The 26,961-nt window shown below is 53.5% G+C and overlaps 11 protein-coding genes across 11 annotated transcripts; 4 read left to right on the forward strand and 7 right to left on the reverse strand.

The window, feature by feature from the left end:
• Window positions 1-735: 735 nt before the first annotated feature.
• Window positions 736-2,462, forward strand: BDP55DRAFT_682654 (short-chain dehydrogenase). Its single transcript, XM_060576279.1, has 5 exons — window positions 736-818; window positions 885-965; window positions 1,097-1,330; window positions 1,521-1,736; window positions 1,888-2,462. Exons 1-5 carry the CDS (start codon window positions 782-784, stop codon window positions 2,277-2,279), a joined length of 960 nt encoding a protein of 319 aa, XP_060423212.1. The 5' UTR covers window positions 736-781; the 3' UTR covers window positions 2,280-2,462.
• Window positions 2,463-2,921: 459 nt separating this feature from the next.
• Window positions 2,922-4,830, forward strand: BDP55DRAFT_758767 (uncharacterized protein; the record flags this gene model as incomplete). The annotated part of the gene is made up of 5 exons (XM_060580811.1): window positions 2,922-2,924; window positions 3,344-3,641; window positions 3,695-4,211; window positions 4,263-4,382; window positions 4,440-4,830. The coding sequence occupies 5 exons, from the start codon at window positions 2,922-2,924 to the stop codon at window positions 4,828-4,830; spliced, it is 1,329 nt and encodes a 442-aa protein (XP_060423213.1).
• Window positions 4,831-6,393: 1,563 nt separating this feature from the next.
• Window positions 6,394-7,328, reverse strand: BDP55DRAFT_698331 (uncharacterized protein; the record flags this gene model as incomplete). Its single annotated transcript, XM_060577771.1, has 2 exons — window positions 6,394-6,971; window positions 7,058-7,328. The coding sequence occupies 2 exons, from the start codon at window positions 7,326-7,328 to the stop codon at window positions 6,394-6,396; spliced, it is 849 nt and encodes a 282-aa protein (XP_060423214.1).
• Window positions 7,329-8,904: 1,576 nt separating this feature from the next.
• On the forward strand, window positions 8,905-10,856 carry BDP55DRAFT_594088 (oxalate decarboxylase family bicupin). Its single transcript, XM_060570959.1, has 4 exons — window positions 8,905-9,475; window positions 9,585-9,792; window positions 9,895-10,280; window positions 10,344-10,856. Exons 1-4 carry the CDS (start codon window positions 9,095-9,097, stop codon window positions 10,782-10,784), a joined length of 1,416 nt encoding a protein of 471 aa, XP_060423215.1. The 5' UTR covers window positions 8,905-9,094; the 3' UTR covers window positions 10,785-10,856.
• Window position 10,857: 1 nt separating this feature from the next.
• BDP55DRAFT_682662 (uncharacterized protein) lies at window positions 10,858-12,396 on the reverse strand (the record flags this gene model as incomplete). The annotated part of the gene is made up of 3 exons (XM_060576280.1): window positions 11,888-12,396; window positions 11,196-11,810; window positions 10,858-11,136 (listed from the first exon to the last, which is right to left on the reverse strand). Coding segments are annotated over exons 1-3 (995 nt in total), but the record flags the coding sequence as incomplete, so codon positions are not given.
• Window positions 12,397-13,042: 646 nt separating this feature from the next.
• BDP55DRAFT_565125 (lipocalin-like domain-containing protein) lies at window positions 13,043-13,995 on the reverse strand (the record flags this gene model as incomplete). Its single annotated transcript, XM_060570394.1, has 4 exons — window positions 13,043-13,126; window positions 13,272-13,366; window positions 13,486-13,657; window positions 13,741-13,995. 4 exons carry the CDS (start codon window positions 13,993-13,995, stop codon window positions 13,043-13,045), a joined length of 606 nt encoding a protein of 201 aa, XP_060423217.1.
• A 1,116-nt stretch (window positions 13,996-15,111) lies between these two features.
• Window positions 15,112-15,768, reverse strand: BDP55DRAFT_698335 (isochorismatase; the record flags this gene model as incomplete). Its single annotated transcript, XM_060577772.1, has 2 exons — window positions 15,112-15,297; window positions 15,361-15,768. The coding sequence occupies 2 exons, from the start codon at window positions 15,766-15,768 to the stop codon at window positions 15,112-15,114; spliced, it is 594 nt and encodes a 197-aa protein (XP_060423218.1).
• Window positions 15,769-16,320: 552 nt separating this feature from the next.
• BDP55DRAFT_565050 (peptidase family M28) lies at window positions 16,321-17,587 on the reverse strand (the record flags this gene model as incomplete). Its single annotated transcript, XM_060570387.1, has 2 exons — window positions 16,321-17,252; window positions 17,332-17,587. 2 exons carry the CDS (start codon window positions 17,585-17,587, stop codon window positions 16,321-16,323), a joined length of 1,188 nt encoding a protein of 395 aa, XP_060423219.1.
• Window positions 17,588-18,346: 759 nt separating this feature from the next.
• BDP55DRAFT_682671 (glycoside hydrolase family 78 protein) lies at window positions 18,347-21,210 on the reverse strand. The gene has a single exon (XM_060576281.1). The coding sequence runs from the start codon at window positions 21,097-21,099 to the stop codon at window positions 18,415-18,417; it is 2,685 nt and encodes an 894-aa protein (XP_060423220.1). The 5' UTR covers window positions 21,100-21,210; the 3' UTR covers window positions 18,347-18,414.
• A 999-nt stretch (window positions 21,211-22,209) lies between these two features.
• Window positions 22,210-23,991, forward strand: BDP55DRAFT_734080 (C6 zinc finger domain-containing protein; the record flags this gene model as incomplete). Its single annotated transcript, XM_060580165.1, has 3 exons — window positions 22,210-22,767; window positions 22,836-23,208; window positions 23,270-23,991. 3 exons carry the CDS (start codon window positions 22,210-22,212, stop codon window positions 23,989-23,991), a joined length of 1,653 nt encoding a protein of 550 aa, XP_060423221.1.
• A 53-nt stretch (window positions 23,992-24,044) lies between these two features.
• On the reverse strand, window positions 24,045-26,631 carry BDP55DRAFT_397191 (uncharacterized protein). The gene is made up of 5 exons (XM_060567249.1): window positions 26,361-26,631; window positions 26,027-26,181; window positions 25,320-25,964; window positions 24,883-25,252; window positions 24,045-24,804 (listed from the first exon to the last, which is right to left on the reverse strand). Exons 1-5 carry the CDS (start codon window positions 26,485-26,487, stop codon window positions 24,098-24,100), a joined length of 2,004 nt encoding a protein of 667 aa, XP_060423222.1. The 5' UTR covers window positions 26,488-26,631; the 3' UTR covers window positions 24,045-24,097.
• Between the last annotated feature and the right edge of the window lie 330 nt (window positions 26,632-26,961).

Here is a 26,961-nt window from a genome sequence, read left to right on the forward strand (position 1 = left end):
GAATAGAAGAACTGCAACTTGGACTACTATCATACTATGTAAATATAAGATTTCTGAAATTCATGTGGAGTAGTATACACGCGTGTCCCGAATATGTTCCTGCTCAGATTCAGGTGAGGACATGGAGCGTTGACATTGACACTCCAGCGATCAAGACCAAAATTCAAGGAAACGAACTCGGAGGTCCAAATATCTAAATGGCCTTATTTTGAGGCCATCTTGACTGTGTGAGTAATCGCCAATAAAACTAACTCCTCGAGACAAAAGCTCCTCGAATGCAGCTACCACATCATTGTCTGCATGTGATGTGGGATGTAAACTCCTTTCCATATTTCAGCTTCAGAGGCTAGCCAGAGCGTGTCTCTCATAATATCATGTCTGGTGGATTAAAGAAAGAAACAGTGTCTGAGAAAGCCATTCAGGAATTACTCGAAAGTTGTGAGTGCCTCAGATGTAAGCGGCTGGGGCTAGTTGTTATTTCTTAGCGTCCCAAACTCCCAATCTCCCCGAAGGCCCAAAGGGACCGGTGATTCTGCCACCACCCGCATCGGAGAACACTGCAGCATTACTCTTAACAAATGGCAGCCGTTATAAACTCAATTTTTTTCCTGACAGCCACTTAGTCTCCGTACCCGGTGGCGAGACCTGCTGGAAGCGGGGTGTGCGGGGTGGACAGGCACCTCGGTAGGCCGCGGAAGGGATGAAACAAGGTTTCTGTGTCATTCATCCGGTCTTCCCATATTCGCCGACGGAGTTCTTTAAGCGCAATGATATCAGCTACATGTATATAAAACGCCCAAGGCGTTATATGAAGCGAGGTCTGAGGGCATACAAATCACCATCTATCACAGTGGACGAACTGAACTGAAGCCTGACACCTCAAGGTTATATTGGATCAATGTCGCGCTTCGAAATCAACGATGAAGACCTCGCCGGTCTCAAAGACAAAGCTGTCTTAGTGACAGGTATATCCACCCCGCGACTGAATCGTACTTAACACTTATTGGTTCGAACTCCACGGTTGTCCATTGAGGGAGACAGTCGATATGCTCCGAAAGCGACTGTTACCAAGATCTATGCTAATTAGATCTATCAGGCGGCTCCTCGGGCATCGGCCTGGGAACGGTCAACCTCCTACTCTCTCTGGGCGCGCGAGTTACCAATGTTGATCTGAGTCTACCCAAATCATCGGAGCCTGGCGAGCCGTCTCCTATAGACTCTCGCCTCACTTTCGAGCCATGCAATGTGTGCGACTGGCAAGCTCTCCGTGGCGTGTTCACACGTACCGTGGAGCGAGAAGGTCGTATCGATGCTGTTTTCGCAAACGCCGGTAAGTCTGCCCACCTCGCAAACTCATTGGACTGTCTTTCGAAGTTCCTGCCACCTCTAGTCTGCGTAGCCATTGGATTTGAGGCCGAGGCCGCTATACTTTAGTTAGATGCTTCATGAAACCCAGTAGATTGAGGACAAGGAGAAGAAGTCCCGCAGACAAGGGCTATGGCTAACGGCAGTGGTAATAGGAGTTGGAGCCCGGACCCGGTTTATCGATGATGAGATTGATGATGTTGATGGAGAGTTGAAAGCACCAGATTTGAGTTGCGTGGAGACGAATCTCCTCAGCGTCATTTCGACCGTCAAGCTCGCCGTTCACCATATGCGCAAGCAGAAGACCGGGGGCAGCATAGTCCTTACTGCGTCTGTCAGCTCTTGGTCAAGATTCAAAGCTGTTGATTACAGTAAGTATCACTTTTATCGACGTATTCCATTTACCCGCAAATGATGCTTGCCACACAGCATTGTCATCTGTTTGATCTTGCAACGAGGGCGATGTTTACTTGAGGATACTCACAATTTGAACTGTAAGACTGATACAACCAATCACAATAGCCACATCTAAGCACGCTGTGCTCGGTCTTATGCGTAGCCTCATTCCGCATCTGGAAGAGCTTCCTGTTCCGATCAGGCTCAACTCCCTCGCTCCGAACTGGACCAAGTCCGGTATCGTCAACGAGGAGATGGTGTCTCTCACAGGACTCGCTTTGAATACACCCGAACATGTGGCCCGATCGGCGGCTTTACTCATGAGTAACAACAACAGGAATGGAGAGGTAATCTTCATCGACGGCGGGAAGTACTGGGAGATTGAAGAAGCTCTGGGCGGAGCTGGCGTCGGGAGCTTTGTCGGCCCTTCGCTGCCGGCCGGCAGTGATCAAGGATCGGATTGGGACCGCTACTTGGAGTTTTCCCGAAGAATGAATCTAGCTCTCAAGGGTCTTTAGTAATGTGCAAAAGATACTTGTTTGCGGATGGTGCAATACATACTAATGCAACAAGGCATGACTGAGTTGGCAATCAAGGTACATACACAGGGCATTATTTTATGCTGTAAAAATGAAGCAGGCCGGTAGCTCGAGCTTTTTAGTAGCAATAAAAGACTTAAAGCGAATCGCTTTGAATATCATGTCAAATACACTCCAAATGCACATGTCTTTGTTGACGTCAGCAAGCAAAGCTGCATATACCCACTTCCGCACCCTGATTCTCGAGTCTGGATATACCTGTGGAGTGGTAGGGCCATTTCTTGGTTTAAATAAGTGTATGTAGGTTGTAACGCAATAGTGTCGATCCTCAGCACTTTGTACGTAGTGTAACTCGACATTCGATCAGGTGTGGCTGAGGGAACTACGAAGACAGCAGATATACGATCAGAGAATTGAACATGTAGTGTCGTTCTAATCTGTATTGGCGCGGAAAAGAAAGTCCATAGCACCAGCTTGACCGTTCAAACACCAGATCGGAGCTTACTTACCAAGACGTAACATATCAGGCTGGGGTTCCGGTATAAGCTGAATCCTACCTGCATAATGCCGCCCTGACGAGGATTAGAACCGCTCCTGCCGAAGACGCCACAACTCTGAAAGATGGTAGAGCTGAGTCTATCCGCTAATTACTATTTGGTAGAGCCTCCAGCGCCCAAGACAAGAAAGCCTTACTGCTTCTAGTCAGTCTAGTTCGAGCCCTATTTTGATGACCCAGAGGCACTGGTGACTGCAATTGCGGTAGGCGTGATGGTGCCCGCGGCCCGGTTGCCTCACAGCCTTATGTCAAGTTGCGAGATTTTGGAAGGGATGGGATCTGGATTCCGTCTTATTTCAGACCTTCCTTCTTTCTTGGACTCCCCCGAAAATGTCATCCAGTCCTCGGAGACTCTAGCAAAAGTCACACCATGACAGACGCAGCTCGCAAGACGCGCTCGGCAATCTGCCACAAGTGTCGTGCTACGACCAAAAAGCTTTTTGCCTGTATTCAATGCAATAATCTCGCACTCTGGGACAATTGCTAGTCCGAATGGGAGCTTCACAGGCCGGGTGCCGTCGGCTTGGATGGTAGACCGCACGAGAGGTCCAATCCCCAGGTGGTCCAGAGACTGCGCGAAATCCTGGAACCCACCCGCTCAACGACTGAGCACGAACTCGAATTCCAATCCGATGAAGATACCACATGGTTTGCAGCTGGGCGGGACTCAACCAATCAACCCATACTGCAAGACTATGGACGATTCGCCACGTTGATGAGCGATAATCAAACCCCAGACAATGGGAATCGGTACCCTCAGCTTGTGTCGTTCATTGGGCAAACAGGTAGGTGTTCAAAAACCATTTTCACGATGGCGCAATTGGCTGATTGCCTTTAGGGCCCCGTAAGAGCACATTGATCAAGATGCTGATTGATAGGTTTGCCATGCTTGACCGCGGGGCAAAGTATCCGTCGCCTGTTACTTCATCTAATAACGACCGCGTTCCGACAACTAGCGATGTCCACCTCTATGCCGATCCGATATCTTACAACACTCAAGCACCTGTACTATATGCTGATTTTGAGGGTTTGGATGGCGGGGAAGCTGTACCAGCAGGTCTGCGCCATCGCACAAAGGGAAAGGAGGCTCTAGGGATCCTCAGCGATGTCACGAATGTCATGGGCAAGACTGGTCTAGGTAAATCGCCAAAGCCATCAACTGCTAGTCGTTCTTCTGGTGTGATTAATACATCCTCGAAGTGGAAGTTCGGAGAATCGCGCTACGCATCTCAACGGGACCTCGAATGGGCAATAACAACAGAAACGAAGAAGAGAGAATACGTAGTCACACAAGTCTATGCCAGACTGCTCTACACCTTCTCAAACGTGGTTGTTTTCGTGCTGAGAAACCCCAGGTAAGATTCCACCATCTTTTTCAATGAAGAAATGCTTTCTAACTGGGTTAGGGTTTTCAAATCCACTGTCCTTGACAAACTTCTGGAATGGGGATCGGCTTCGATCGACAAATCGCTGAACCAGCCCGCTCTCTCCCACGCAGTCATTGTCCTCAATACGACGGACAATGTGTATGAAGATGAATAGAACATTGAGGCCGCGACTGCTCGTCTTCTCGATGACATTAGTGGAGCGATTTTCCGTGAACCTCGATTCGAAGAGCAAGCCAGGCTTTGGCAGGACATCGGTCGAACCATTAACACTACCAAAGACTGCATCGACTGCTACTATGCTTTGATCTCCGTCATTCGAGTTCCGTCTCGCGGTCGTTACATGCTCATGGACGATCAGATGGAGAAGTTATTTGAGCTGATCAACAAAAGATGCCAAGTGTCTCTACTAACCAAGAAGCATGTTCGAATGCTCGCAACTGCGGACAAGTTACAGGTCGACCTCCACGTAGCTTACGATCACTTTTCTCGCGACCTAGATACCCCTTTTGACTTTGTCAAGGAAGCACTTAAGCACAATCCCATTCCACAGGACTTCAGTGGCAACATCTTGAACTTGGCGATCTAAATCACCAATAACTCGACACAAATTGCCCAAGTTGGAGGGACTCAACGGATCTTCGAAAAGATGGTGCCGATGATATTTTCCTGCATTATGCTAGAATCAGTCTGTCAGAACTTCCTGGGTAAATGTCGAAGCCTCTCTTTCAATATTTCATGTTCATCCTCAGGAACCCCTGTGAGACTTCTAGATGACGCCTACGTGGACTTCTGCAATGTCGTCTTAGAAGGATACGCGGAATTCCATGCGCCATGCACTTTTTCTTATCCTAAATATGGAAATGCTACAACGTCAAGTTCGGGCATGATCCACAAGGTCACCACAACAAACATGGACGTATCTTTGCAGCAGGCATTCATCAGTCAGATGTTGATCTTCAAGACTTTGCTGGTCAATGGATTGACCAGATTCGGAATGACTTGCGTCAGAACCATGCCAAGTTTCTCGATGTCAACTCACGAGTTCGCGAGCAAAGCGAGGACATCATCGCTGCCGATCTTCACAAGTATCGACTCAACGACTTCTACTACTCTCTAGGTAGTGTGGGAGACTCCATCAGTCACTCGACTTGCTTTTCTTGCCTCAGAGAGCTTCCTGAATATCTATTGCCGTGTGGTCACGTTCTGTGTCTACCGCGTATCCAAGCATACGATATCAAGGCCCATACGACGATTGAGATGAAGAGATGTCCTCTTCATGAAAGGGATACAATGTGGGAGCCCGCATGGACAGTTGTGGTCAAACCTCAGTTTGCAGGTGCTCCAGTATTGTGTCGCAACGGGTACGACGTCCCCTCAGCTTCCCTTTCAGTACATCGAAGCCATGTCGTATTCATTTGCTAACGGCTGATTCAGGGGTGTTGTACGAGGAATTGTAGAGCTTAAATTGCCGCCGACCGCTTTGATCGACTACTTTCCTACAACCTAATATGGTCTGATTTCAAGGCCGATATTCTATCACAGAACTCGCATGTGGCCAAGGACAGCCTCCGTAGAAACATCTGCATCAACCCTGGCCTGCAGTCACAAGTCTCGCGTCTAGACGCTGTCAATGAGTTGGAGAGCTTAGAGAGAGCGACGAGACGGTATCTCAACCTCAACCGGGCCAAGATCAAGGAACTCGCACACAGGTGAGTCGCAAGAGCTGGTTTGCTGAGCGTGGATTCCAGATGGATTGGGCCGTTGAGTTTAATGTTCAGGACTGAACATTGCAGGAAATGCATACACGGTAAAGAGGCAATGGAGGGATAGAAACATGAAGCCATGGAAAAGAGTTGAGGGGACGTAACTAGACCGCTCAGTCGATAACCGATGTGTGGGCTGTCAGAGTCTCCAGTGAGTGTTAATTCACATCTGTACGTGTATCTGAGCCAAAGGCACTTTTCATACTGTTTGATGCACGCAAACGGAGACAGCGAACACTTTTTTCTTTGAGTCTGCGCTTGCCGTCAACGTCCCTTTAGTCTATCTGCATCTGAACGCTACAGTGACTTGATAAGTCTCTAGGCCACAACTTAGTATGACCACTTCTTCGATACTTGCGTAGTGGGATACACGTTTTGTATCACATCTACTCTTCATCCGAAGGTTCACCAGGCCAGAGGAACCACGACAAGACGATGAGGAACTTCAAGAAAGCCGCAGTCCATAGAGCACCAGCAATCCCCAGGGAACTGTGCGCAAACAAGCCACCGCAGATAGCACCGATAAGTAGCAAGACGGGCGCGCCGACCCTTCGATTCCGCTCAGCGTTGCGAACGCTGAAAAGCTCAGCGTCGGAGAACAGATCGCAGTAGATACTCGTCAACACAACACTCGTGAGGGCGTTGTACTTGAGTGCACGGCTCGTGACGGCCTGGCCGCAGCTCTGGAAGGCGATCAGGGCGATGGGCACCAGGACGTTCCATGCGATCTCGTCCTTGCCCGCCGTAGGGCCAACAGTCAGGATGACGGCGGCAGCGATGCAAAGGAGCGTCTGGGCGATGAAGGACGCGCAGAGGACCCAGCGCTTCTTGGGCGAGAAGAAGCGGTGGAAACGGCTGAAGAAGAAGGAGCCGAGGCAAAAGGAGATGAGTGAGGTGGCGGATTTGATCCAGCGGGTGGATTCGGTGGGCGCGGCGAGGCCGAGGCCGATGTAGACTGTATTTCCTGTTTTTTGCGGTGCGTGAGTAATGTGGGATTGCGAAAGCTTCGGGCCGTTATTGTGGGCAAGGAAGGCTTGGAAGGGATCTTACCTGTTTGCATAGACACAAAGGAACCCCAGATGGAGATGGAAGAGCTGTCGAGCAGGCCGGTGATGATGTAGCACGCCAAAAGGACCAAATCGGCCCAGTCGCGCTGGACGTCTGTGGTGAGCTTTTTCCGCAGAGACTTGGAGGCCGGTTTCCGGGCGCCGTTGCCTCCGCCTAGGAGAGGCTGCTCTTCATCGGCGTGGGCGTGCGAGTCGCCGTTCACGACCGGCACCGAATTGGTGACGGAACCGTAGTTGCCGCCCGTTGAGCTCATCTTTGCGGAGTTGTGGGTATGTTGGTTGGGTAGGGCGCTTCTGATCGCGAAGTAGAGAGATTATTCGGAAACCAGCAGCTTCAGCTTCACTCAAAACAAGATGCCCCTCGAAGAGACTAGAAGCTCTGACCAAGTGACGTTGGTTGACGGAAAACTATGCGGATATAAATAAACCTCTCTCTCGAGTTGACATGGGTGTACCGAGGATGGGGGGGAGAAAGACAGCCGGTGGGTGCTGACACGCAATGTTCGTTGAATCGTTGTGCTTTGGAAAGACTGAAGAAATGCCCAAAGGCCGAGAGCTCGAGCACTTCGGATCTGCCGTGGTCCACCCGCGAAAAGTTTCCAGGTTTCCAGCCTGGTTTATATGGGCCAAAGGGCGGAAAGCAATGCCGAAAGAAAGCCAAGACCAAGAGCGATCTATCCCCGCTCGTGAATCTCTGGGCGGACGGTTCTGACGGGATAACAAGAGGCCATTCGACGGACCGGGTATCATCTGTGACTTTCGGGCCTTTAGGGGGCGTGGGATTTGGACAAGAGAGTGAGGGGGAAACGCGAGTTGGACAAGCAAGCCCATCAGAAATAGCCTTGAACCTCAAGCTAAGCTCAGTCTGAGAAGGGATGTGCAGAATGTCACTGCAGTCACGCAGTGAAACCGGGGCCTGACAACGCCTGGCTGCGGACCAGCTTCTTCTCCAGGATCTCCGACATATGCCCCGTCCAATCGATGGTCCTGGAGATGCATTCGAGTTGCATTGGAGTCGAGCTCAAGCCGCAGGAACCTGCGTCATGGCCTGCTGCAGACATGCCGCCAACGTCGCAACGAACGATGGAGAAGAGCTTCAGCAGCTCCCCTGGAAAGCCAATTGCGGTCCGTTGAGTGACGAGCTTAAACGCCAGGCCACCTCAGTGCGTCCAGTTTCTTACAATTAGTCTCTTTCTTCCCCTCCCCCCCTCCCTGGCCCTGGTCTACGGCAAGCGTTCCTCTGTTCCCCTGGTAGGCCGGCTATCACTGGGGAGGTATGTTGACTGGTTCATCCCCGCATGGGCGAGAGGTGCCACGCTCATCACTCTGCCACGTTTCAGCCAGTGAGGGGGAGCTCTTGTTGAACATTCCATGCAAGGTGGCATGCAGCAGCGCCAGCTTTCGAAGCTGCTTGGTTTGGTAAGTGTGGTAAGGTACCTTACTACCTTGCCATTGTTGCTACAGCTGCGGGGGAGCTTGGGTCTCGGGGGTGGTTCGGCATGTGCGTCGACGGGTGTGTGGCAGACGTGGGATCTTGGTTTGTGTGTGTGTGTGTGTGTGTGTGTGTGTGTGTGTGTGTGTGTGTGTGTGTGTGTGTCACTGTTCGGTTCAACCTGCAGACTACAGCGATGAGCGGGTGAGGTGATGCGCCGATGACTATGACGGATGGATGGTTCTCTTTGTAAGCCCCCCCCGTGTTTACGTACTACGACTTGGTTGCGACATTGGCGAGGCCGAGGAAGAGGTCAAGGCATTGGTATTGGCATGGCTAAGTCGGATGATGAAGTCTTGAAAGGGGGTATAAAATAGTCTCTTGTTCCCAGGGTCACGGGCGAAGTGTTCCTTTCCTGGAAGCTTTTCCTACCTCACATCTTATTCTTAGCCATTGAAAGCAAGAGAGGATCAATTGTAGACTCAATTTACTTCCGTTGCCATTCCCTACTTCGAGCTACCCTCTTGGCACACTGCATCCCCCGGTCCCATCGCAACAGTCTCCATCACCACACACTCTTGGCCCAACATGCATCTCACCCAACCCACGGCAGCCAAGCTGCTGCTCCTCTGGGCATCGGCCAGCGAGCTGTGCTCGGCGGCGCCGCACTTCGACAGCCCCCGCGAGCGCCTCCTCCGAGGAATGGACATCCCCGCAAGCTACAAGAAGAAGAGCACCAGCAACCCCTACGTCCCGGTCTTCAGGGATCCCAACGACGGCGCCGTCGATTCGGTCGGCGACGGCCTTGACCCGCTTCCCTACCGCAACGGGCTCGGCGCCTCAGTGCTGGGGCCCTGGAACAGCGAGCGCTCGCGCCAGAACCCGGACTTGGTACGGCCGCCTTCGACGGACAAGGGGAACATGCCCAACATGCGGTGGAGTTTTGCGGATTCGCATATTCGGATTGAGGTGAGTAATTGGTGTTCGTCGCCAATTGAGTCCAACTGAGCTGGCAGAGTGGCACTGGAGCCATACAAAAACGCACGATCGACCACTAACACTATCTGCCAAAAAATAGGAAGGTGGATGGACCCGACAGACGACTGTACGTGAGTTGTCCACCAGCGTCGAGCTTGCCGGCGTGAACATGCGTCTTGGTGAGGGCGTCATCCGAGAGCTTCACTGGCACAAGGAGGCTGAATGGGCGTACGTCTTGGACGGCGAGGTCCGCGTTACGGCGCTTGACTACGAGGGCGGCAACTTCATCGACGACCTCAAGAAGGGCGGTAAGCAAGCACACTCTGCCTCTGGCGATCTATCGACGATGTCTATCAAGGTCGATTTCGCGAATATAGGGCAATAGAAGCTGATAGACATTACCGATCCAGACCTCTGGTACTTCCCATCAGGCGTACCTCACTCCCTGCAAGGACTGAGCCCCAACGGCACCGAGTTCCTCCTCATCTTCGACGACGGCCGGTTCTCCGAGGAGTCAACCTTTATCCTCTCCGACTGGCTTGCCCACACACCCAAGTCAGTTATCGCCGAGAACTTCCACCTCGAGCCCGAAGTTTTCAAACACCTCCCCGAGGGCGAGAAATACATCTTCCAAGGCACGCTCCCGGGCCCCATTGACGAGGAACGGCCCAAAGGCAAGCACGCCAAGAAGTCTCGCTTCAACTTCACCCACAGGATGCTCGACCAGGAGCCCGAGCAGACGTCGGGCGGAGAGGTTCGCATCACCGACTCCAAGAACTTTCCCATCTCCAAGACTGTAAGAAACTGAAACCTCTGACGCCTCCCACGGGTGTTCAAGACTGACCCATGCTCCTCACAGGTCGCTGCCGCCCACCTCACAATCCAGCCGGGCGCGCTGCGCGAGATGCACTGGCATCCCAATGCTGACGAGTGGTCGTTCTTCATCAAAGGTCGGGCCCGCATTACCATCTTTGCGGCTGAGGGCACCGCTCGCACTTTTGATTATGTCCCTGGTGATGTTGGTATTGTGCCGAAGAATATGGGCCATTTTGTTGAGAATATTGGTGACGAGCCAATCGAGATGCTCGAGATCTTCAGGGCAGATGAATTCCGCGATTTCTCTCTCTTCCAGTGGATGGGTGAGACGCCCAAGAAGCTGGTGATTGATCACTTGTTCAAGGATGACAAGGAGAATGGTGAGAAGTTCTGGAACGAGGTTAAGGAGGCCCAGAAGGATCCCATCACCAAGTTTCAGAAGCAAAGTAGCTCCTCGCAGTCGGAGAGAGTGGAGGAGTTGTAAAACGAATCATATATATACACCACGTAAAGTGTAGTTTAGGAGTGTAAAAGTACAACATCACATTTTGAAAACAAAGTTAGTTTCCCCTGCGTATCCATCTGTTTCGGCTTGAAGTTATTGAACAACACTAAAATACACCTTTCATAAACACAATTCCTCTGACAGGAAGGACACCTAAATCGATCACGGAGTCCTAATACGCCTTTTCTGTAGCCATATAATCTCCCATTACTCATTCAGCTCGTGAGCAGACTTGACAGCTTTCGACTTTCCAGTATCGATCACAACAGCGGGGTCCTCAGGATTTCCATCGCGAGTCACCTCGCTTCCACGCTTCGTCGTGATGGTCGTCCTGTAATGTGTCTCGTCAGGGCTATCTTCTTCACAAACGCATTATCTTGAACCACTTACTTTTCACCCTTCACATCAAGGACCTTGCCCTCGGGGTTACCACTGCCCCATTTCCAGCTGACAGTGTCGCCCTTCTTGGGTCCCTTCTTGGCTTTGCCTCCACCATTCTCCTTGTCATCGCCTTCCTCACCGTCATCTTCCATCTCCTCGTCGCCGTCCTCGTCCTTCTCCTCGGCTTCCTCTTCCTTATCATTATCGGCGTTCTCATCCGACTTCTCAGTCGACTTGCCCTCGCCCTGGCGCGTCTGCCGCTTTTTGCTGGATCCGTTCTCCTCACTGGCGTTCTTGCGCTTGTCGCCGGCCTTCTCCTCGCTGTCGTCCTCGGCCTCTTCGTCAGCATCTTCCTCAGCCTTCTCCTCGTCATCTTCAACTTCTTCTTCCTCCTTCTTGGATCCATTCTGCTTCTTGGACCCATTCGACTCAGCCTTCTCTTCGTCGCCGTTCTCCTCCTTCTTGGAAGACTTTCCATTCGACTTGGACGCGCCATTCTCCTTGCCCTGGGCCTTGAGGAAGTCGTGACCCCAATTCTTCAGTGAAGCATACGACTTGGTCTTCTTCACTTCCTCGGGCGACTTATCGCTATTCGACTTTGACTCTTGCGCCAGGTGTCGCTTGCTATTTTCCGAGTCACTCATTAGCACCGGAGCCATCTCATAGTCCAACAGCCCTGTCTCATCGCAAGTGGCGCTCACCAGTATGCCACGACCTTGCGCATATGCTCAACCTGGTCGTCCGTGTACTCATCCTCCTTCTTGTCGGGGTTCGCCTGAAGGATCTCGACAATCTTGCGCCCGCTGTCGTGCCCGACCGACTCGCCGTCGCCCTCGGCGTCGTCCTTAGGCCAGCCTGCGCTGTTGGAGTCGTCTGACTTGAGCCAGGACTCGAGGTCTTCGGCCGTCATGTTGACGTACTCATTGAACTCGGAGATGACCTCTTCCTTGGCCTTGACCATTTTGGCGATTTATGATATACGTGGTCGGGAGGTAGTAATCGATAGTTGAATGCTTAAGCAGGGATGCAGCAAGCTTTCAAAGTTTCGCAGGATAGCAACAAGCGAGTTCACGCAGCAATATAACAGGAAGCAATTGTGCGCTGGGCATGCTCTCGCAAGGAGGACCCGAGAGCTATTTGAATCAAACTCAATTCAGTTACCTCATTCATCGTTCACTCTTCACCTCCGCTCTCAGATCTAAAACCCAGGCCCAGCCTTTCCAGTTTTCTTTTCCCTCTTCTTCCTCCACAATTAAAGGGTGCCCACAGATGCGTTCACACAAACATAGACCGAACGCGGCCACATTCGTCATGATGTCTCGGGCTGATGGTGGTGTCGTCATAGAATCCCCTTGCATAAGTGGCACAACTTGCGCCGTGGGCGCCCCCAGTGGTTGCACTGGTGTGCAACATGGGGAAAGGACAAGGAAGCTTAAGAGCCATGGTGTCGAAGCTACAGCTCCAAGCTCCAAAGTTTAAAGCTGAGCTGAGAGCTGAGCTGAGCTCCGGGGGCGTCCTGTGAGATCTACGGCCATTGACCAATGATTCGGCATCATCTATCTTGAGCTCTAGCTTGCTTCCACATGGAGGTCTGAGCCCATGCAGTCTTCATGATCCCGTTTGCGAATGTCACCGGGCTGCGACACTGACATTGACACTGACATAAGACATCCGGCATTGGCATGGAATTTTCATCTGTTTTTGTAAATACACTGCTGCTCTATCATCGGCTCCAAAGACCGCTCTTGGACACTCAAGAACCCAAAGTCTCACCTCACTTATTCCGTTCCGGGCCAAGCGCCAGGCACAGATTCTTCGCGATCCCCTGATGCAGCATTTGGCGCATTCCCCATGTCTCATGCGAATTGGCAACCGGTCTGATCCGTCTTGACAACGTCTGCGAGGTTCGAGCCGAGCTGGCCAGCGCGTGCGATCCAGGCCTGTCGAGGGGAAATAATTTCGTTAGCATGCTTGCACTCACTGTTACTAGTCGCAACGCTTGCGGAATTCATCTTTAATCCATCTAACCCCCCTTTGTGGTATAGCGTTGCACATTGTTACGAGAAAGGAGCAGGAAGGGCTTACATCGAGAACCGCGTCTTCCGGGTTTCGCTGGCGACTGAGCACGAACAGCGTCGTAAAGTTGCTGGCTTGCACGAGCGCAAAGTCTGGGGTGTAGTCTGTGGGGTAAAACCACACCGTCAGCTCAAATACTTTACCAACGTTTCGGCACCGACGCGGAAGACCATCTCCGGGCCTATGTCGCCCTCCCTGATTCATTAGGACGCATTGCACGTACCTTGGACAATATAATTCGGACCGGCGCAGTCGGGCCCGGGCTGGCCGGGGAACTGGACGCGAAGGACGCCCTTGGCCCCGTACGACGGATCAGCGGGCGCGGCGGTGCCCAGGATATTGATAGCGCGGCCCCCGGCCTCGCAGGTGTTGTTGACCTTGACAGTGCCGTTGTCCTGAATGTCACTCGCCGTTAGCCCGTCACATCCACTCTTGGTCAAGACAAGTCACGTCAGGGTGAGAAAAAGTGTGTGCGCACGTTCAGAGAGTACTGCGCAAAGATGCACTTGCAGCCGGCGGTGAAGGGCGCAACGGTGCCGGCGACCTGGTACCAACGGCCGAGGTAAGACTCGAGGTCAAAGGCGGCGTCGGGGGTAGGGTAAAAGCATTTTCCGTCCCAGGTGGACTGGACGACGTTGGGGATGCTCGGCGCGGGCGAGGTGTCGTTGGTGACGGCCACGGCGGACGCAACGGCTGCGCAGGAGAGGATGGTGGAGAGGGCGGACGATCTCATCGTGATGGCTTCGTGTTGGGTCAAGGGGTCTAATAACTAGAGACAAGTCTAATAACTCTGGCCGTCGCAAGGAATGTGTACTTTGTGGTTGCAATCGGTTGCCGAGTCCATCGCGAGTTCATCCCATTGTGCGGCTGTTATACCTTTTATCCAATCCATTTTTCATCGGGGGGTTGTCCAAAGACAATAGCAATGGTTTTCTCATATGATGATGAGCGCGCCAATGCTTCGCTCGCAGAACTGAGTTGTCCGAGGTCCGAATCCCAAGCTGTCAAACCCGCTTGAGATTATGGAGGCCCTTGGAAGTAATCGAGCTGTCCAGTGGAAGATTGAGAGCTCAGCAACTTGCTCCAGCTGAGCAGCCCAGAGTGGTGACGACACTGATGCCTCTTTGGGCTATGAATTCGTTCTTCGCCAAGTTGGTTGGCTGCGCGGCCCTGCAGCGATGGGGTTCCTGTGGGCTCTTGTAGCTCTTCCTCGGCACCTACGGGTTGTTCTCAAAGACCCCAGCTAACATCCTATCAGTAATAGCGGTTGCTGTGCCTCTTTAGTGGGCTTCAAAGGCTCTGTGTACCCTTCGCTGATCGTCAGGGCCTTGATGGCATCGTGCCGTTTTCTCCGCAATATGGCGCCGCCAATCGGCGGATTCAGCTTGAGATCTGGGATTGGATGGTCTGATGGTTCCTGGGCGTGCTGGGCTAGAGATCCTGAGCTATCGAAATGGTTTCTCGATGAATATTGGGACCACACCGTTAGGGCCACTTGTAGAAGATCAACCTTGAAGAGAGGAGAATGTGGAGGCAGACCGAAGCGGCCACTGATGGGCACGGAACAAATGTGAACTAATAATCAATGGAGTCGACCAAACAGTAAGGAAGACGATGTTGAACAGCAAGAAATGCTATTGACAACGTATGACGGAATCGACTTGCGGTTGTTCCATTATCCAATCATTGCTCGAGGTGATGAGTTATCATATGTATCTATCACAGGCACAGGCTGTCGTAAGATATTAACAGTAAAGTACCTTAATCAAGTGAGGTATAATCGAGGACGAAGTAACGTTGGCGTTGATCGAACAAACTCGTACTCATTTTGCTGAAGTTCTCAAACAAACTAAGCAATGTCCTTGCTCTGTACAATGGTACCGAAAGCATCACCAATCTCACTCAGCGCAACCTTGACGAGCTGCGCAGCATCAACGCCCGGAATGTCACGATCGCCGACCGCATCCTCAGCCACCAAAACGTCAAATCCACGCTGGGCAGCCTGCCTCGCAGTAGTAGACACGCAAACATGAGCCTTTTCCATCAGCATATTAGCGATCGCATTCACTCCTCTTGCGGGTTCTGACATGAGACTTACCATGTAACCAGTCAACACAATCTTCTTCCCCCTTCCACCCAACCCCTCCAAATGCGCCTGCAAATCCGTCCCCGCAAAGGAACCAGGGAACTGCTTCTTCACGACCTTTTCTCCATCCTCGGGCTTCAGCTCGTCAAACTCCTCGGCCAGCTTGGTCCCGGGGGTAAAGACGGGTGCGCCTTCGGGGGTGGCGTGGACGATGTGCACGATGCTGCCAGCCTGGCCTGCTTCCCGGTACTTCTGCAGCAGGGCGGCGATGGCCTTGCGTGAGGAGGCAACGTCTTGGACAGCGAGTTTTCCTTCTGCGTACTCGTTTTGGGCGTCGATGATGATGAGTGTGCTATCTGTGGGTGAGGCCGTCGAGGGCGGGGCGCCGACGATTTGGCGGAAGGATGTTGCGGAAGCCATTGTGGGGGTGAGTTGCTAGTACTTTCGTTTAGGTGAAGCTGTATCCTGCAGAACTGCTGATTTCTAGAGTCTCACCAGGTTAAGGTAAATTAGTTATAAGAGCGAAGAGAGAAGATTAGATCACATCACTTCATGAGGTTTTTCAACTTGGCTTGGTCAGCTAGCAACTACATGTGGGAGCCGAAGGCGGCTGTTTGTCTCCGCACTTTGTCATTGAGTCCCCCGCAATTTGTCATCGATCGCGCTATGCAGCTTCTTGCTCTCGTTTGACGCCATCAGCTAGGGTCTTGGGAGAGGAAGTTTACTAGGCGATGTAACTACGAGCTTGGCTTGTGAAAGCTCTTCGGAATTGGCTCGGAACGCAATTAGGAAGCAGTCGTGATGCGGAACTAGCTCAGTAGACATCTAGGCATATTGGAACAAGGCATCAACAGCTGTCATTAGAATTGAACCACTTCACACCTAATTGAAACATCGAGGTGGTCTTTTCGTTGCGGATCCTTCATCAAAACAGCACTTGTACCAGTCTTCAGCCGTCATTGCTGCCAACATTCACCTCCACTTATTATCCCACCCAGCCTGCTCAATAGCAAAAGCAATAGCCAGCTCGGCGAATCTCGCCATGTGGTCAATAGAAAACACGCCCGTCTCATCGTCAACGTCCATGGTATCCTTTTCCGTGTGCACATACGGATCAAACTCTCCAGGGAACCCGCCCGCAACAGGGTTTCCCTCGGACGCAAACGTAGCAGGGAATCCGAGCTTGGTGTACGACATGTAATCCGACCCCGCGCCGGGCATGAGCTCGTAGACGCTCGTCGTGATGTTGATGTACTCCTCACTCAGGTCCACCGCCCACTTGGTCAACGGCGCGTCCGCGTCCGTCTTGATGAAGCCAATGGACTCGGTGGCATTACGCGCGATAAAGGCCGTCATGTCGAACTCCATCATGGCCCCGATATTCGCGCCCTCCTTCTTCTTGTAGGCTGCGACGGCCTGGCTGCCGAGCAATCCGCCCTCCTCGGCCGCGTACCAGTGGAACTCGACGGGTCCCTCCTTGGGCACGAAGCCGCTCGTCGCGAGAACGCGGAAGGCCTCGAGGATGCTCACGGTGCCAGAGCAGTCGTCGTCGGCGCCGGGAGCGGGCAGCAAGGGGAAGAGGTAGTTTGCCGAGTCCTGGTGGGCGCCGATGATGGTCAGGGGCTTGGAAAAGTCGCGGACCTTGGGCTCGAAGCGGGCGATAATGGAGGATTGGGGGAACTCGTGGGTGAAGTACTCGAGAGAGATGTGGGCGTGGAAGGGGGACTCGGCGATGATGGAGGCGACGTGGTCGTGCAGCCAGACAGAGCTCTCCTCGCCGGTGACGCCGCCGTAGTATCTGTTATAGTAGCTCGTCATGTGCTTGAGGACGTCGTGCATGTTTGCCTGGTTGACCTTGGGGAAGAGGGGTTTAATGAGGCTTTGGTGGGTGATCTTAGGGAGGTCTGCAGTCGCGACATTATTAGCTATTTGTACAAGTATTGTACGAGGAGCAGTCCCGATGGTAATGTGGACTAGACTTACTCGCTTTGCCTGCAAAGGTATTGACGTGGTCGGCGTAGAGCTCCTGGAAATCAGTGATATCGCGGAACTTGCTGCCCTTGCGCCGCAGACGAAGCTTATCGCCCTCGGTCATCCATTCCGCCATCTTCTCGCCATGGACGTGGATGAGTCTGGGTTCGGCCAGCGTGTCCGCCAACTCGGGCTGGAGAGAGATCAGGGCGTCCACGGGGTCGGCGTATTTCTCAAGTGCTTCGGCAATTGCATCTTTGCTCTTCATCGCGATCACGGGTGCTTTAGCCCAGCTGGCGGCATCGTTAGTCGTCGGTCCGGCAGTGGAAGCGAGTACGCGCTGATCGTCGGGGGAGCTCAGCACGAGCTGGGAAGAGCCCAGCAGGAGGAGCAATTTGGCTGAGAGAGAGTAGCGCATGACGGGTGGCGTTGCGATGGGAAGTGTCGATGGATGGACTGGAAGAGGGGCTTCTGGACAATGGAAGAAGAAGAGGAGGAAGAGAGCTTCGATCTATCAGAAAGAAACGAGTAAGTCGTCAGCAAGTAACCGAGCTCGGAAGGTCACCAGCGGCCGCAATGATGCAATTCTACGGCACGGAGATCCGTCAGACGGTCGGAGTCAGAGATAGCAGGGGTCCGTCGCAAAAGTCCCCCAAAGTCCCCAAAGTCCCTCTTGATGGTGCTTTAAACGGTGGTCACAGCTTCAAGTAAAGGTTTCTACAGCAACACTAAGAGACTCTGCTTAACAATTAACGATCAGAGCACGCAAATGACCAACTTCAAGGGATTCCTACAGTTCTGATGATGACGGACTCATGGGAATGAAGAAAAAAGCAATTGGCAGTTGCCGAGTACATATCATCGGGAACTGGGAGCATTGAACGCGTACTTTTGGTGGCAAGATAGTATTGTAATGTTAGTTGCCGTGTAGACCTTACGTCTACTACTTACCTAGGTAGTTAATGTAATCAACGGGCTAACTAGCAGCCCGTCTTACAATGTTGCAAACCCAAGATTAAATCACGTCGAAGGTTGCGTTGCAAAATATACACCATTGAATCTTCTGTTATAGGTACTTCAAGATGGACTATGATATTATAGTCCAAATTGCGTCAACAGAGCCTTGGGCGGCCACGCGGCCATCCGCTCCCGCAGTTCCGGAGCAAGATCGAGCTCGAACACATAAGACCCGGACCCAATCGTCAACTCCTCCTCACCATTCGGCAAATGAATCACAGCAGACGTATTCAGCGGCACCGTCACCTCCAACGCGAACCTCCCATCCGCCCAAATCTCCCACCGACTCCGGATCAAGCCATGCGGGCTCAAAAACTCCACGCTTGCGTACCGTAGGTCTCCTCCCAGCTGGGGCCGAACCCGAAAGCTCTTCCACCCGGCATCGAACGGCGACAGCCCGCCGATGCCGGCGTGCATCCAGTTGGCGACGCTGCCGAGCGCATAGTGGTTGAAGCTCGTCATCTCGCCTGGGTTGATCGTCCCGTCCTCCAGCATGCTATCCCACCTCTCCCAGACTGTGGTGGCGCCCATGCGGATGGGGTACAGCCAGGAGGGACATCCCGTCTCTAGGAGCATGCGGTATGCATGCTGGACGTACCCTGTCTCTGACAGCGCGTGAAGTATCACGGGCGTGCCAGCGAAGCCGGTGGAGACTCTAAACTTAGAATACTGCACCAGCCGCGCGAGTCTTGCGGCTGCGGCTTCTCGTTGGGCAGGGGTGTCGTGTAAGTCGAAAAGAAGGGCTAGTGCCAGTGCCGTTTGTGAGTCTGCGACGATGAAGCCTGCTTTGGTTATGTACTTGTCCTGGAAGAGCTGCTTTAGGCGCTTGTGCTCGCTGGCGAGGTTCTCGGCTTCAGATGGAAGGTCGATGATGCTGGCTATCTGGGATACGATGCCTGTGACGTGAACCAGATACGCGTCCGCGACGAGGGTGCCGTCCGTCCTAGCCAGACCTGGTTCGGCGGGTGGTGCGTTGGGATCAAGCCAGTCACCGAGCTGCCAGAGAGAAGGATCCCATAGACCATCGTCACCACGCTTGATAGACTTGAGGTAGTCTCTCATACCAGGATATGTCTCTTGTAGGACGCCCGCGTCGCCAAACCACTTATACAAAGTCCAAGGCACCAGAACAACAACGTCATCCCACACAGCCTGTGGCACCGAAGGCCAGGGCCCGTCCTTCATGACATTGGGCACCACGAGCGGCACGATACCGCCAGCGTCCTTCTGGTCCAATAGTACGTCACGCATCCAGTTGCTCAGCATCCCCGCACAGTCGTATAGAAACGAGGCCGTCGGGCTAAAGATTTGGATATCGCCCGTCCAACCTAGTCTCTCGTCGCGCTGCGGACAGTCCGTAGGGATAGAAACAAAGTTTCCGCGCATGCTCCAAACGACGTTGCGGTGCAGCACGTTGACGTCTTCGTTGGAGCAGGAGAAGAAGCCTGTTCGCTGCATGTCCGTGTGCATAACGACGGCGAAGAGGGAGTCTAGGTCCACGTCATCCCAGCCATCGAGCTCGACATAGCGGAAGCCATGGTAGGTGAAGTGAGGGGACCAATTCTCTATGACTCGACCGCCTCCGAAGACGATTGTATCGGTCGCCTTTGCTGCGCGGAGCGGGCGGGTTCCGATTTGGCCATTTTCGAGGACCTCTGCGTGGCGGATGGTGAGGCGATGGCCGTCTGGTTTTGCGAGCTTTGGGATGACAAGTTTGCCGACGAGGTTTTGACCAAAGTCGATGAGCGTCTTGCCGTTGATGTCTGTGAAGATCTTGATGGGTTTCACGGTCTCGGTGGTGCGGACTGGTGGGAAGGAGGATGCAACCAGCGCAGACTTGGGAAACGGCAGTGTCTCGACATGAATCCATTCGCTGTGGCTGTCGTGATGCCAGTCGTCAACTTCGAGGCCGAGATCGTATGTCTCTCCATCGTAAATGTCGCTTCCGACGATTGGTGAGGGGCGACACTCCCAAGTCTCGTCGGTCATAAGCTGCAAGGCTGGCTTTGTCATGTCATGGTCGTGGATGTCGAGTTGAGCAAGTACGCCGATGCGGTCGCCGTAAAAGCAGGTTAAACCCTCGCCCCAGAGAACTCGGCCCGCATACCACCCTTCACTCACTTCCACCGCGAGAACGTTCCGTTGACCAGGCTTTAAGAGATGCGCTACGTCAAAGACCTGGTACTGGATCCGATGTTGATAGGCAGTCCAGCCGGGGGCGAGCCACTCGTCTCCGATACGATGGCCATTCAGATAAGCTTCGTATAGGCCAAGAGCGGTGATGTAGAGTTTGGCATTGCCACTGCTTTCTAAATCGGGGCTTTCAAAGACTTTGCGGAATCGGACCGGCCGAATCCCCCGCTCATCTGGATGTGAAGCTGTCCGCGGTGGCGCGGTGATGGGCGTAGCTTTCCAGTCATCGCGGGAGAGCAGAGCGGCTTCTACAGTCGCCTCCTGGGACCATTTCGAGTCTGACTGGGCGTCGTCTGAGGTTCCGTGGGATCTGACGGCGACTGTGGCCCTTTCGCCTGATGTCAAAGGGGTGTCGGGCCATGGAACGAGTATCGTTGAAGCGCTTTTGATGTGGAATTCCTGGACCGGCGCAGAGCCACGTGAGATCTTGATATCGTATGATGTCTGCTGCCAATTATTCGCTATAGGGTCTGATTCGACGCGCCATGAGATACGAGGAGTTGAGGAAGAAACGCCTAGTCCGGTGGGATGGTGCTCGAACCGTAGCGACGTGATCTTGAGAGATGCCATCTTTGCACCTTCAATACAGGAAACACCTATACGATACTCAAAAGAAGGGACAAAGGGGGTTTAAAACACTGTGATATCTTTCTTCCCTGGATTCCACGTAACGAGTTTACCCTGCAGGGTCCCGCCAAGGAGGAGTAGGCGATGTTTAACATGATCCACGGCCTCCAGGGATCGGCTCGTGGCTTCGGCTTCCTCTTTCGACTCAAGAGTTCATTGAACCCCGCGGCCGGTGACATCAGCACCGAAACCCCGAGGTTGTTGCCCCGCCGTGCCGGAGAAGTTGAGGCCGAAGACCACAACGCGCCGGCCGGCCGCGCAGTACTCTTTTGAGTCTCACATGAACTAAAGTTGACTCGGAATCTCAAATTTTGTCTCAATGGGTCTGCGACTACCTTTTTGGGTGTCCTCGCTCACAAGGTAATCTCTCATCGACTTGGGCTTTCATAAGGCAGGCAAGGCCGAGGTAAGACATCTGAGGTGAAGGTGAAGTCAATTTCAGTCGATTGATGATTAGACACAATCCACTATTAAAAGAAGGTCGCAGCAGACATGGAGTATGAGATGCTCAGCACGGCATCGTTGCCGAAGGTGAGCCCATCTCCTCACTATCCCTCACCGGTGCTCGCCTGTGCAGTCCTTCGGTGGCACCCTCTCACCGAAATATCAGTCTAGGTCCGTCCTTGAACACTTGACCGGGCAGACCACGACAAATAAACACCCCTTTCTTAACCCCCCGAAAGCCAATCATCAGCGGTCAACTTCCCCGCAAGTTCCGCTAAGTTGGGTTCCCCGCAGCAATCAATGCGCCCATCTCCCCCCAGGGTCCTGCGCACTTGGCCATTGGACGCCAGCAACATCCGGAATCCGCTAGTCGGGCAGTTTTCGATGGAGGCAACGCCAGAGAGACCCCAGGGAGGTCACAGGTGAGGAGGAGATCCAGTCTTTTTTCCTCCTCTCGCATGACCTACCGAAACCTTCCGATCCATGAGGTGGACTTTAGCCAGTATCACGATACTTGAGTTGAGCGTCACTCTCATGTTGTAGAGACTTGACCGAATCTAGTCTGCGAGCAGTTACACATAATAATACGCCATCAGCTGCGATTTCAACATGATCTCGCCCAGGGCCAATGATGACGAATCTACCACGGCACCCCTCGACCGGATAGAAAACACAGGCTCTCAGTCTCAGTCTCAGTCACAATCTCACTCTCAAACCCCCTCTCAGCCTCATTCTCACTCTCATTCGCGATCTCATGCCCGATCTCACTCACAAACCAAAGTTTTCTCCCATTTCGGCTCAGCCGTGACGCCGGCCGCTTCGTCAACATGGGGTCTCGGTGAGCCAACACCCTCACACTACCTCTCTTCTGAAGCATCAACATCGCCGGCAGAGTCCTGGAGGCTCGATGAGTTCGTCACCGACCCAGGTTACCTCGCCTACCAAGAGGAGCTGAGATGCCTCATCTTCAACACGGCGCAAACGGCGGCCCCTACACGGGAGGGCACTCCCGAGGCAGCCGATGGTGGCTTTTCTGCTGGGGGTTTCGCGGCGCCGGGTACCATCTTGGGCGACGAGGGAGCCGCACGGCGGCAGGCTGGCCAGATTTTGGGCACAGGACGGAGGTTGGAGTATTTGAAGAACTACGTCGGCGAGGTCGCGACATGGGTACGTTTCCGTGACAGTCAGCCCCTTCACTAAGGACATCGTTACCAATGCTCATTCTTTCACAATAGCTCGACATGTTTGACAGCGACCGGGCCTTTGGCATACAAGTCCCCGTTCTCGCCCGCAGCTCACCTGCACTCCTCTACGCCGTCCTCGCGCTCTCGGCGCGACAGATGGAGCGAAAGGAGGGGAAGCAGACGTCGTTCGACAGCCTCGAGCTATACCAAGAAGCCATCCGCCTACTGACCCCGTTGCTGCAATCCCGAGACCAAAAGATCATTCCCATCTGCACGATTCTGTGCTGCCTCGAGATGATGTCTGCCAGTGCTCAGGACTGGAGGAAGCATCTCGAGGGGTGCGCCGCGCTCTTTGACTCTTTCTACGTTCACGGCTTCAGCGGCGGTCTACTTCAAGCCGTCTTCTGGTGCTACGCACGAATGGGTATGTTTTGATCTCTCAAATCCGTTCTATAACTGAACTCTCTCCTTAACGCACCCATCAGACCTATGTGGCGCCCTCATCTCCGACGGAACAGAAAGCACCCTCCTCACCCCCTCAAAATGGCTCCTTAGCGGCGCCTCCCACTCCGAAGCAAGCGAACTCTTCCGCCAGTCCGGAACCCCCGACATGCACGCCAACTATGCCGTTTACCTCTGCGCCAAAGTCTGCGAGCTCGTCGCCGACAGGACGCGCTACTTCGAGCTCGGCGACGCAAGCGGCTGCAGCAGCCCCGACGAGCTCACCGACCGCTGGGTTTGCCTCTGGGAAGACCTCCAGGCCTGGACGCGCGACCGACCGCCGGAGCTGCTGCCCGTCCAGAGCATCCAGAGTAGTCCGTTCCCTCAGATCCTATTCCTGCACTGGGCGGCCATCTCTTCCAATCAGCTCTATCACACGGCTTGCACACTCTTGCTGGGGGCCATGCCGCGGCCGCTAAACCTCAAGCTGGGCGGCGTCACGGGGTCCGCTATATGGCATGCCAAGTGTATTTGCGGCATATCGCTGGCGAACCCGCACCAGGGCTGCTTAAACAACGCTATCCAGCCCCTTTGGGTCGCGGGCCGACTTCTCAGTCACAAGTCAGAGCACGCTCTCCTCGTGAAGCTCATCCGCAGTATCGAGGCTGTGACGGGATGGGGCACCTGTTGGAGAATTGATGATCTGGAGGCCGCTTGGGGCTACAAGGTCCGTAAAGAACTCAGGATTGCCGACATGGGTAGGTGATTTCAGTCTCATCATCAACATGATTACTTCGATTGGTTATGTGGCAATCGTGAAATTGGCCACAGGGCGACACGGCGTGCTCGCGTCCAACAAAGTGTCTGATTGTCTACATTAACCCCCAATCCTCTCGAACTTTCGTCGAGAAGCCGTCGACGTTCCAGCCAGTCATCGACTTGATACGATCAAAACACCCCAGAATCGCCTTCTGCTGAGGCTCGTACGTCATCCTCTGCGCCGCCAGATACAGCGACGCGACTAAACAAAGATCCCAACTATCTCTCCGGTCATTATTGAGCGCAATCCCGCAGACGCGCTGAGCATGCCAGAGCGGCGACGTGGACGACGAAGACGACGACTTCTTCCCCGCCGCCGCCGTCGCGGCCTGCAACGTCCGCGGCTTATTCTGAAGCAACAGCAACATGGCCGTATGATACAGCTGGTTCGCAAAGACGGCAGCACCATTAGTGAAGAGGATGACGGGGAAGAGCGTCTCGTCGCCGCCGTCCATCTCCACCATGGGGCGGAACTCCTGCGCCCGGTTGGTGTACCAGGACCCCAGGGCGTCGCTGAGCATTGTCCAGCGGTGGACGGGTGTTAGTGGGACGCCGCCGAGGTCGAGGTCGGCAGGGGTTTGTGGTGGGAAGCTTCCTGAGCAAAAATTTACTACTTTTGCGCAGAGGAGAAGGGGTTCGATGGTGTATTGGAAGATTGTCTCTGCGATGGCGGAGGAGTTCCACTGCTGTGGGATCGGGTTATAGGATAAGTGTTCGGGGATCGATATGGGGGCGCCGGTTACGAGTGCGGCGGCGAGTTCTGCGCTTTGTTAGATTCTGTTCAACTATGATGTGAAATACAATGTGCACCACTCAAGTAGCAAGGAAGCGGGCGTACCTAGTCGAATCAAGACTGCTAATATCGGGATGGTCTTTGGAGTTGCTTCAGCTAGTGCCACGTCCCAAACGTTGTGATCTATGACAGTGGACAGGCTATTCCAGCCGCTGGGGATGTCGGAGATGAATCGGCATGCCGTAGATAGTGTCAAGTGAACCAGGTCGCTGTCGCTGATGACCGCCCCGTTTGGTTGGAAAGCTTTTGCCTGAGCCAGAGACTTGAGGTATTCGACGTCGCCAGGTACGATGCGCATATCGGCCTGCTGTGCCGTCGCAGCAACGGCGAGAAGCGAGTGAAGAACCCCTTCGGACTCGATCGCCAGACGCGAAACGTGAAGACCAAAAGTCTGTCCCATATCACACAAGTCAAGCTGCGAAAACATCATCAGCAATTCAGCGACCAAGAGCTCATACACGAAAGCTCAATGTTTTACTCACCCATGGCGCGACCTGGTACCTAAAGTGACGCAACAGCTGCAGCAGGCGATCTTGCGATATGGCCGCAGCCGCAGACATGCCGGACCCTCTCCTCTCCCTCGCCGAGTTTGGCGATATGGACATCATCTCTCCAGGACTCACCACCCCGATGCTATCGCCACCGACTGCAAATGATCCTGAGCCGTGGTCAGGCGACTGGCCCAGCCCCGCTGGCCCTTCGTTTCCCAGCGAGAGCAAGACGTTCAAGGCTGTCTCGTACGCGGCATCGTTATTTGGCGATGGACCCATTAGCTTCCCCGTGATATCAAGGTTTCGCACCGGCGATGAGAGGCTCTCGTGAATCTGAGGCGGCCGCCATTGCGTAAGCGGTGAGTGGTGGTGGTGATTCAGGGGCGCGAGGCTCGGCTCAAGAGGTAGCGGTTTTGTTGTCGCTGTTGGCGATGGCTCTGGGGGCTGGGTATTTGCATGGAAGGCTATTACCGTTGGCGTTGATGTTTGCGACGATGGCGGTGGTGGTAGAGATCCGTGGTTGTGGTTCAGGTCATTTGAGAAGCTTCCGTTGACTCTATGTTGCTCGTGCGGCGGTGAAGATACATGCAACGATGGGTCTTTGGCAGCTTGCTTGGAAGACCCGGCACCTACGAACTACACCTATGTGTGAGTCGCGGAACGTGAAAGTGGGTGATGGTTTGTAGTAGTTTACGGACCTGAAGTCGCGAGTATTTTGGAGTTGTCGCATCAGCCACCTTGGGCGAGGGCGACACAGTCAGGGCATTCTTATTCAAGAATGTAAGTCTGGGGCCGTAGTGGCACTCGAAGTTTCCATCGATGCATCGCTGACATCGCGGCTTTCCTTCATCGCCTACATATGGTCAATAAAGAGGTCCACGGCAACTTGATGAGCGTCACCGAGTGAGAGAGATGAGCTACAACGTCACCCCATACCATGTCGGTGAGATGCTTCCTCAGTGGGTCTGCGACAACTTTTACGAGAAATAAGGTACGAAAAGAAGACATTAAGAACGTGAGAGAGAGGCTTACATTTGCGCCGTCGGACCCGACACTTCATACACCCCGTCCGCGTCCTCTTGTGTCTCTGTTTCGAACCTCCCGGACCAGCTCCAGCTCCAGAGCCGCTTGCTGATACTGAATCCGTATCCTCCGCCATTATCGCAAGCAGCTGCTATGTTTGGTGTGCTTGTTGTGTGCCCATGGCTGGAGGACGGACAACGGCGGCTGGGGGGGGATAATCTTGTCGGATTGGGAAGGCGGAAAAGGTCCCCAATAAATGGTGGAGGGTTTCCCGAGGTACGGTCTATACGGTCTCGACTCTTGGAACTCTGGGAGCATGGACGGGGAAGACAGAGCTTTGCTGGAGTCTCTGGAGAAAGTTGGTGTGTGTGGAACAGGGGCGAGGACGAATACCTACTACGTAGTACACAGCGACAAGTTGGGGTTCAGTTGACACGAGTGCGGTTCGGGGTAAGCGTTTGCAGGGACATTGTTGTTTGTGGATATTGCCAATGGGGTTTGATCACTGATGGGATGATTTTCATGCTTTGGCGATTCGGAGGATACTAGCTGAGTCTACGGATAATAGACCACGGGTCTCCAATGTGAAAGCTAACTCTCACCGGAGAAC

This window comes from Colletotrichum godetiae, assembly GCF_030913485.1.
Source record: "Colletotrichum godetiae strain CBS 193.32 chromosome Unknown BDP55scaffold_73, whole genome shotgun sequence".
NCBI lineage: Eukaryota > Fungi > Ascomycota > Sordariomycetes > Glomerellales > Glomerellaceae > Colletotrichum > Colletotrichum godetiae.

What these genes read in the sequence shown, in the direction of transcription:
- BDP55DRAFT_682671 (XM_060576281.1), bottom strand. Translation starts at nt 21,099, where the DNA reads ATGGCATCTCTCAAGATCACGTCGCTACGGTTCGAGCACCATCCCACC.
- BDP55DRAFT_397191 (XM_060567249.1), bottom strand. Translation starts at nt 26,487, where the DNA reads ATGGCGGAGGATACGGATTCAGTATCAGCAAGCGGCTCTGGAGCTGGA. An exon ending in GGTACCAGGTCGCGCCATGG is followed by an intron (nt 25,253 to 25,319) that starts GTGAGTAAAACA and finishes ATGTTTTCGCAG; the next exon opens with CTTGACTTGTGTGATATGGG. An exon ending in AGCAGTCTTGATTCGACTAG is followed by an intron (nt 24,805 to 24,882) that starts GTACGCCCGCTT and finishes AACAAAGCGCAG; the next exon opens with AACTCGCCGCCGCACTCGTA.
- BDP55DRAFT_682654 (XM_060576279.1), top strand. Translation starts at nt 782, where the DNA reads ATGTATATAAAACGCCCAAGGCGTTATATGAAGCGAG. An exon ending in AAGGCGTTATATGAAGCGAG is followed by an intron (nt 819 to 884) that starts GTCTGAGGGCAT and finishes TGACACCTCAAG; the next exon opens with GTTATATTGGATCAATGTCG. An exon ending in TGCTGTTTTCGCAAACGCCG is followed by an intron (nt 1,331 to 1,520) that starts GTAAGTCTGCCC and finishes CAGTGGTAATAG; the next exon opens with GAGTTGGAGCCCGGACCCGG.
- BDP55DRAFT_594088 (XM_060570959.1), top strand. Translation starts at nt 9,095, where the DNA reads ATGCATCTCACCCAACCCACGGCAGCCAAGCTGCTGCTCCTCTGGGCA. An exon ending in CGACGACCTCAAGAAGGGCG is followed by an intron (nt 9,793 to 9,894) that starts GTAAGCAAGCAC and finishes TTACCGATCCAG; the next exon opens with ACCTCTGGTACTTCCCATCA. An exon ending in ACTTTCCCATCTCCAAGACT is followed by an intron (nt 10,281 to 10,343) that starts GTAAGAAACTGA and finishes TGCTCCTCACAG; the next exon opens with GTCGCTGCCGCCCACCTCAC.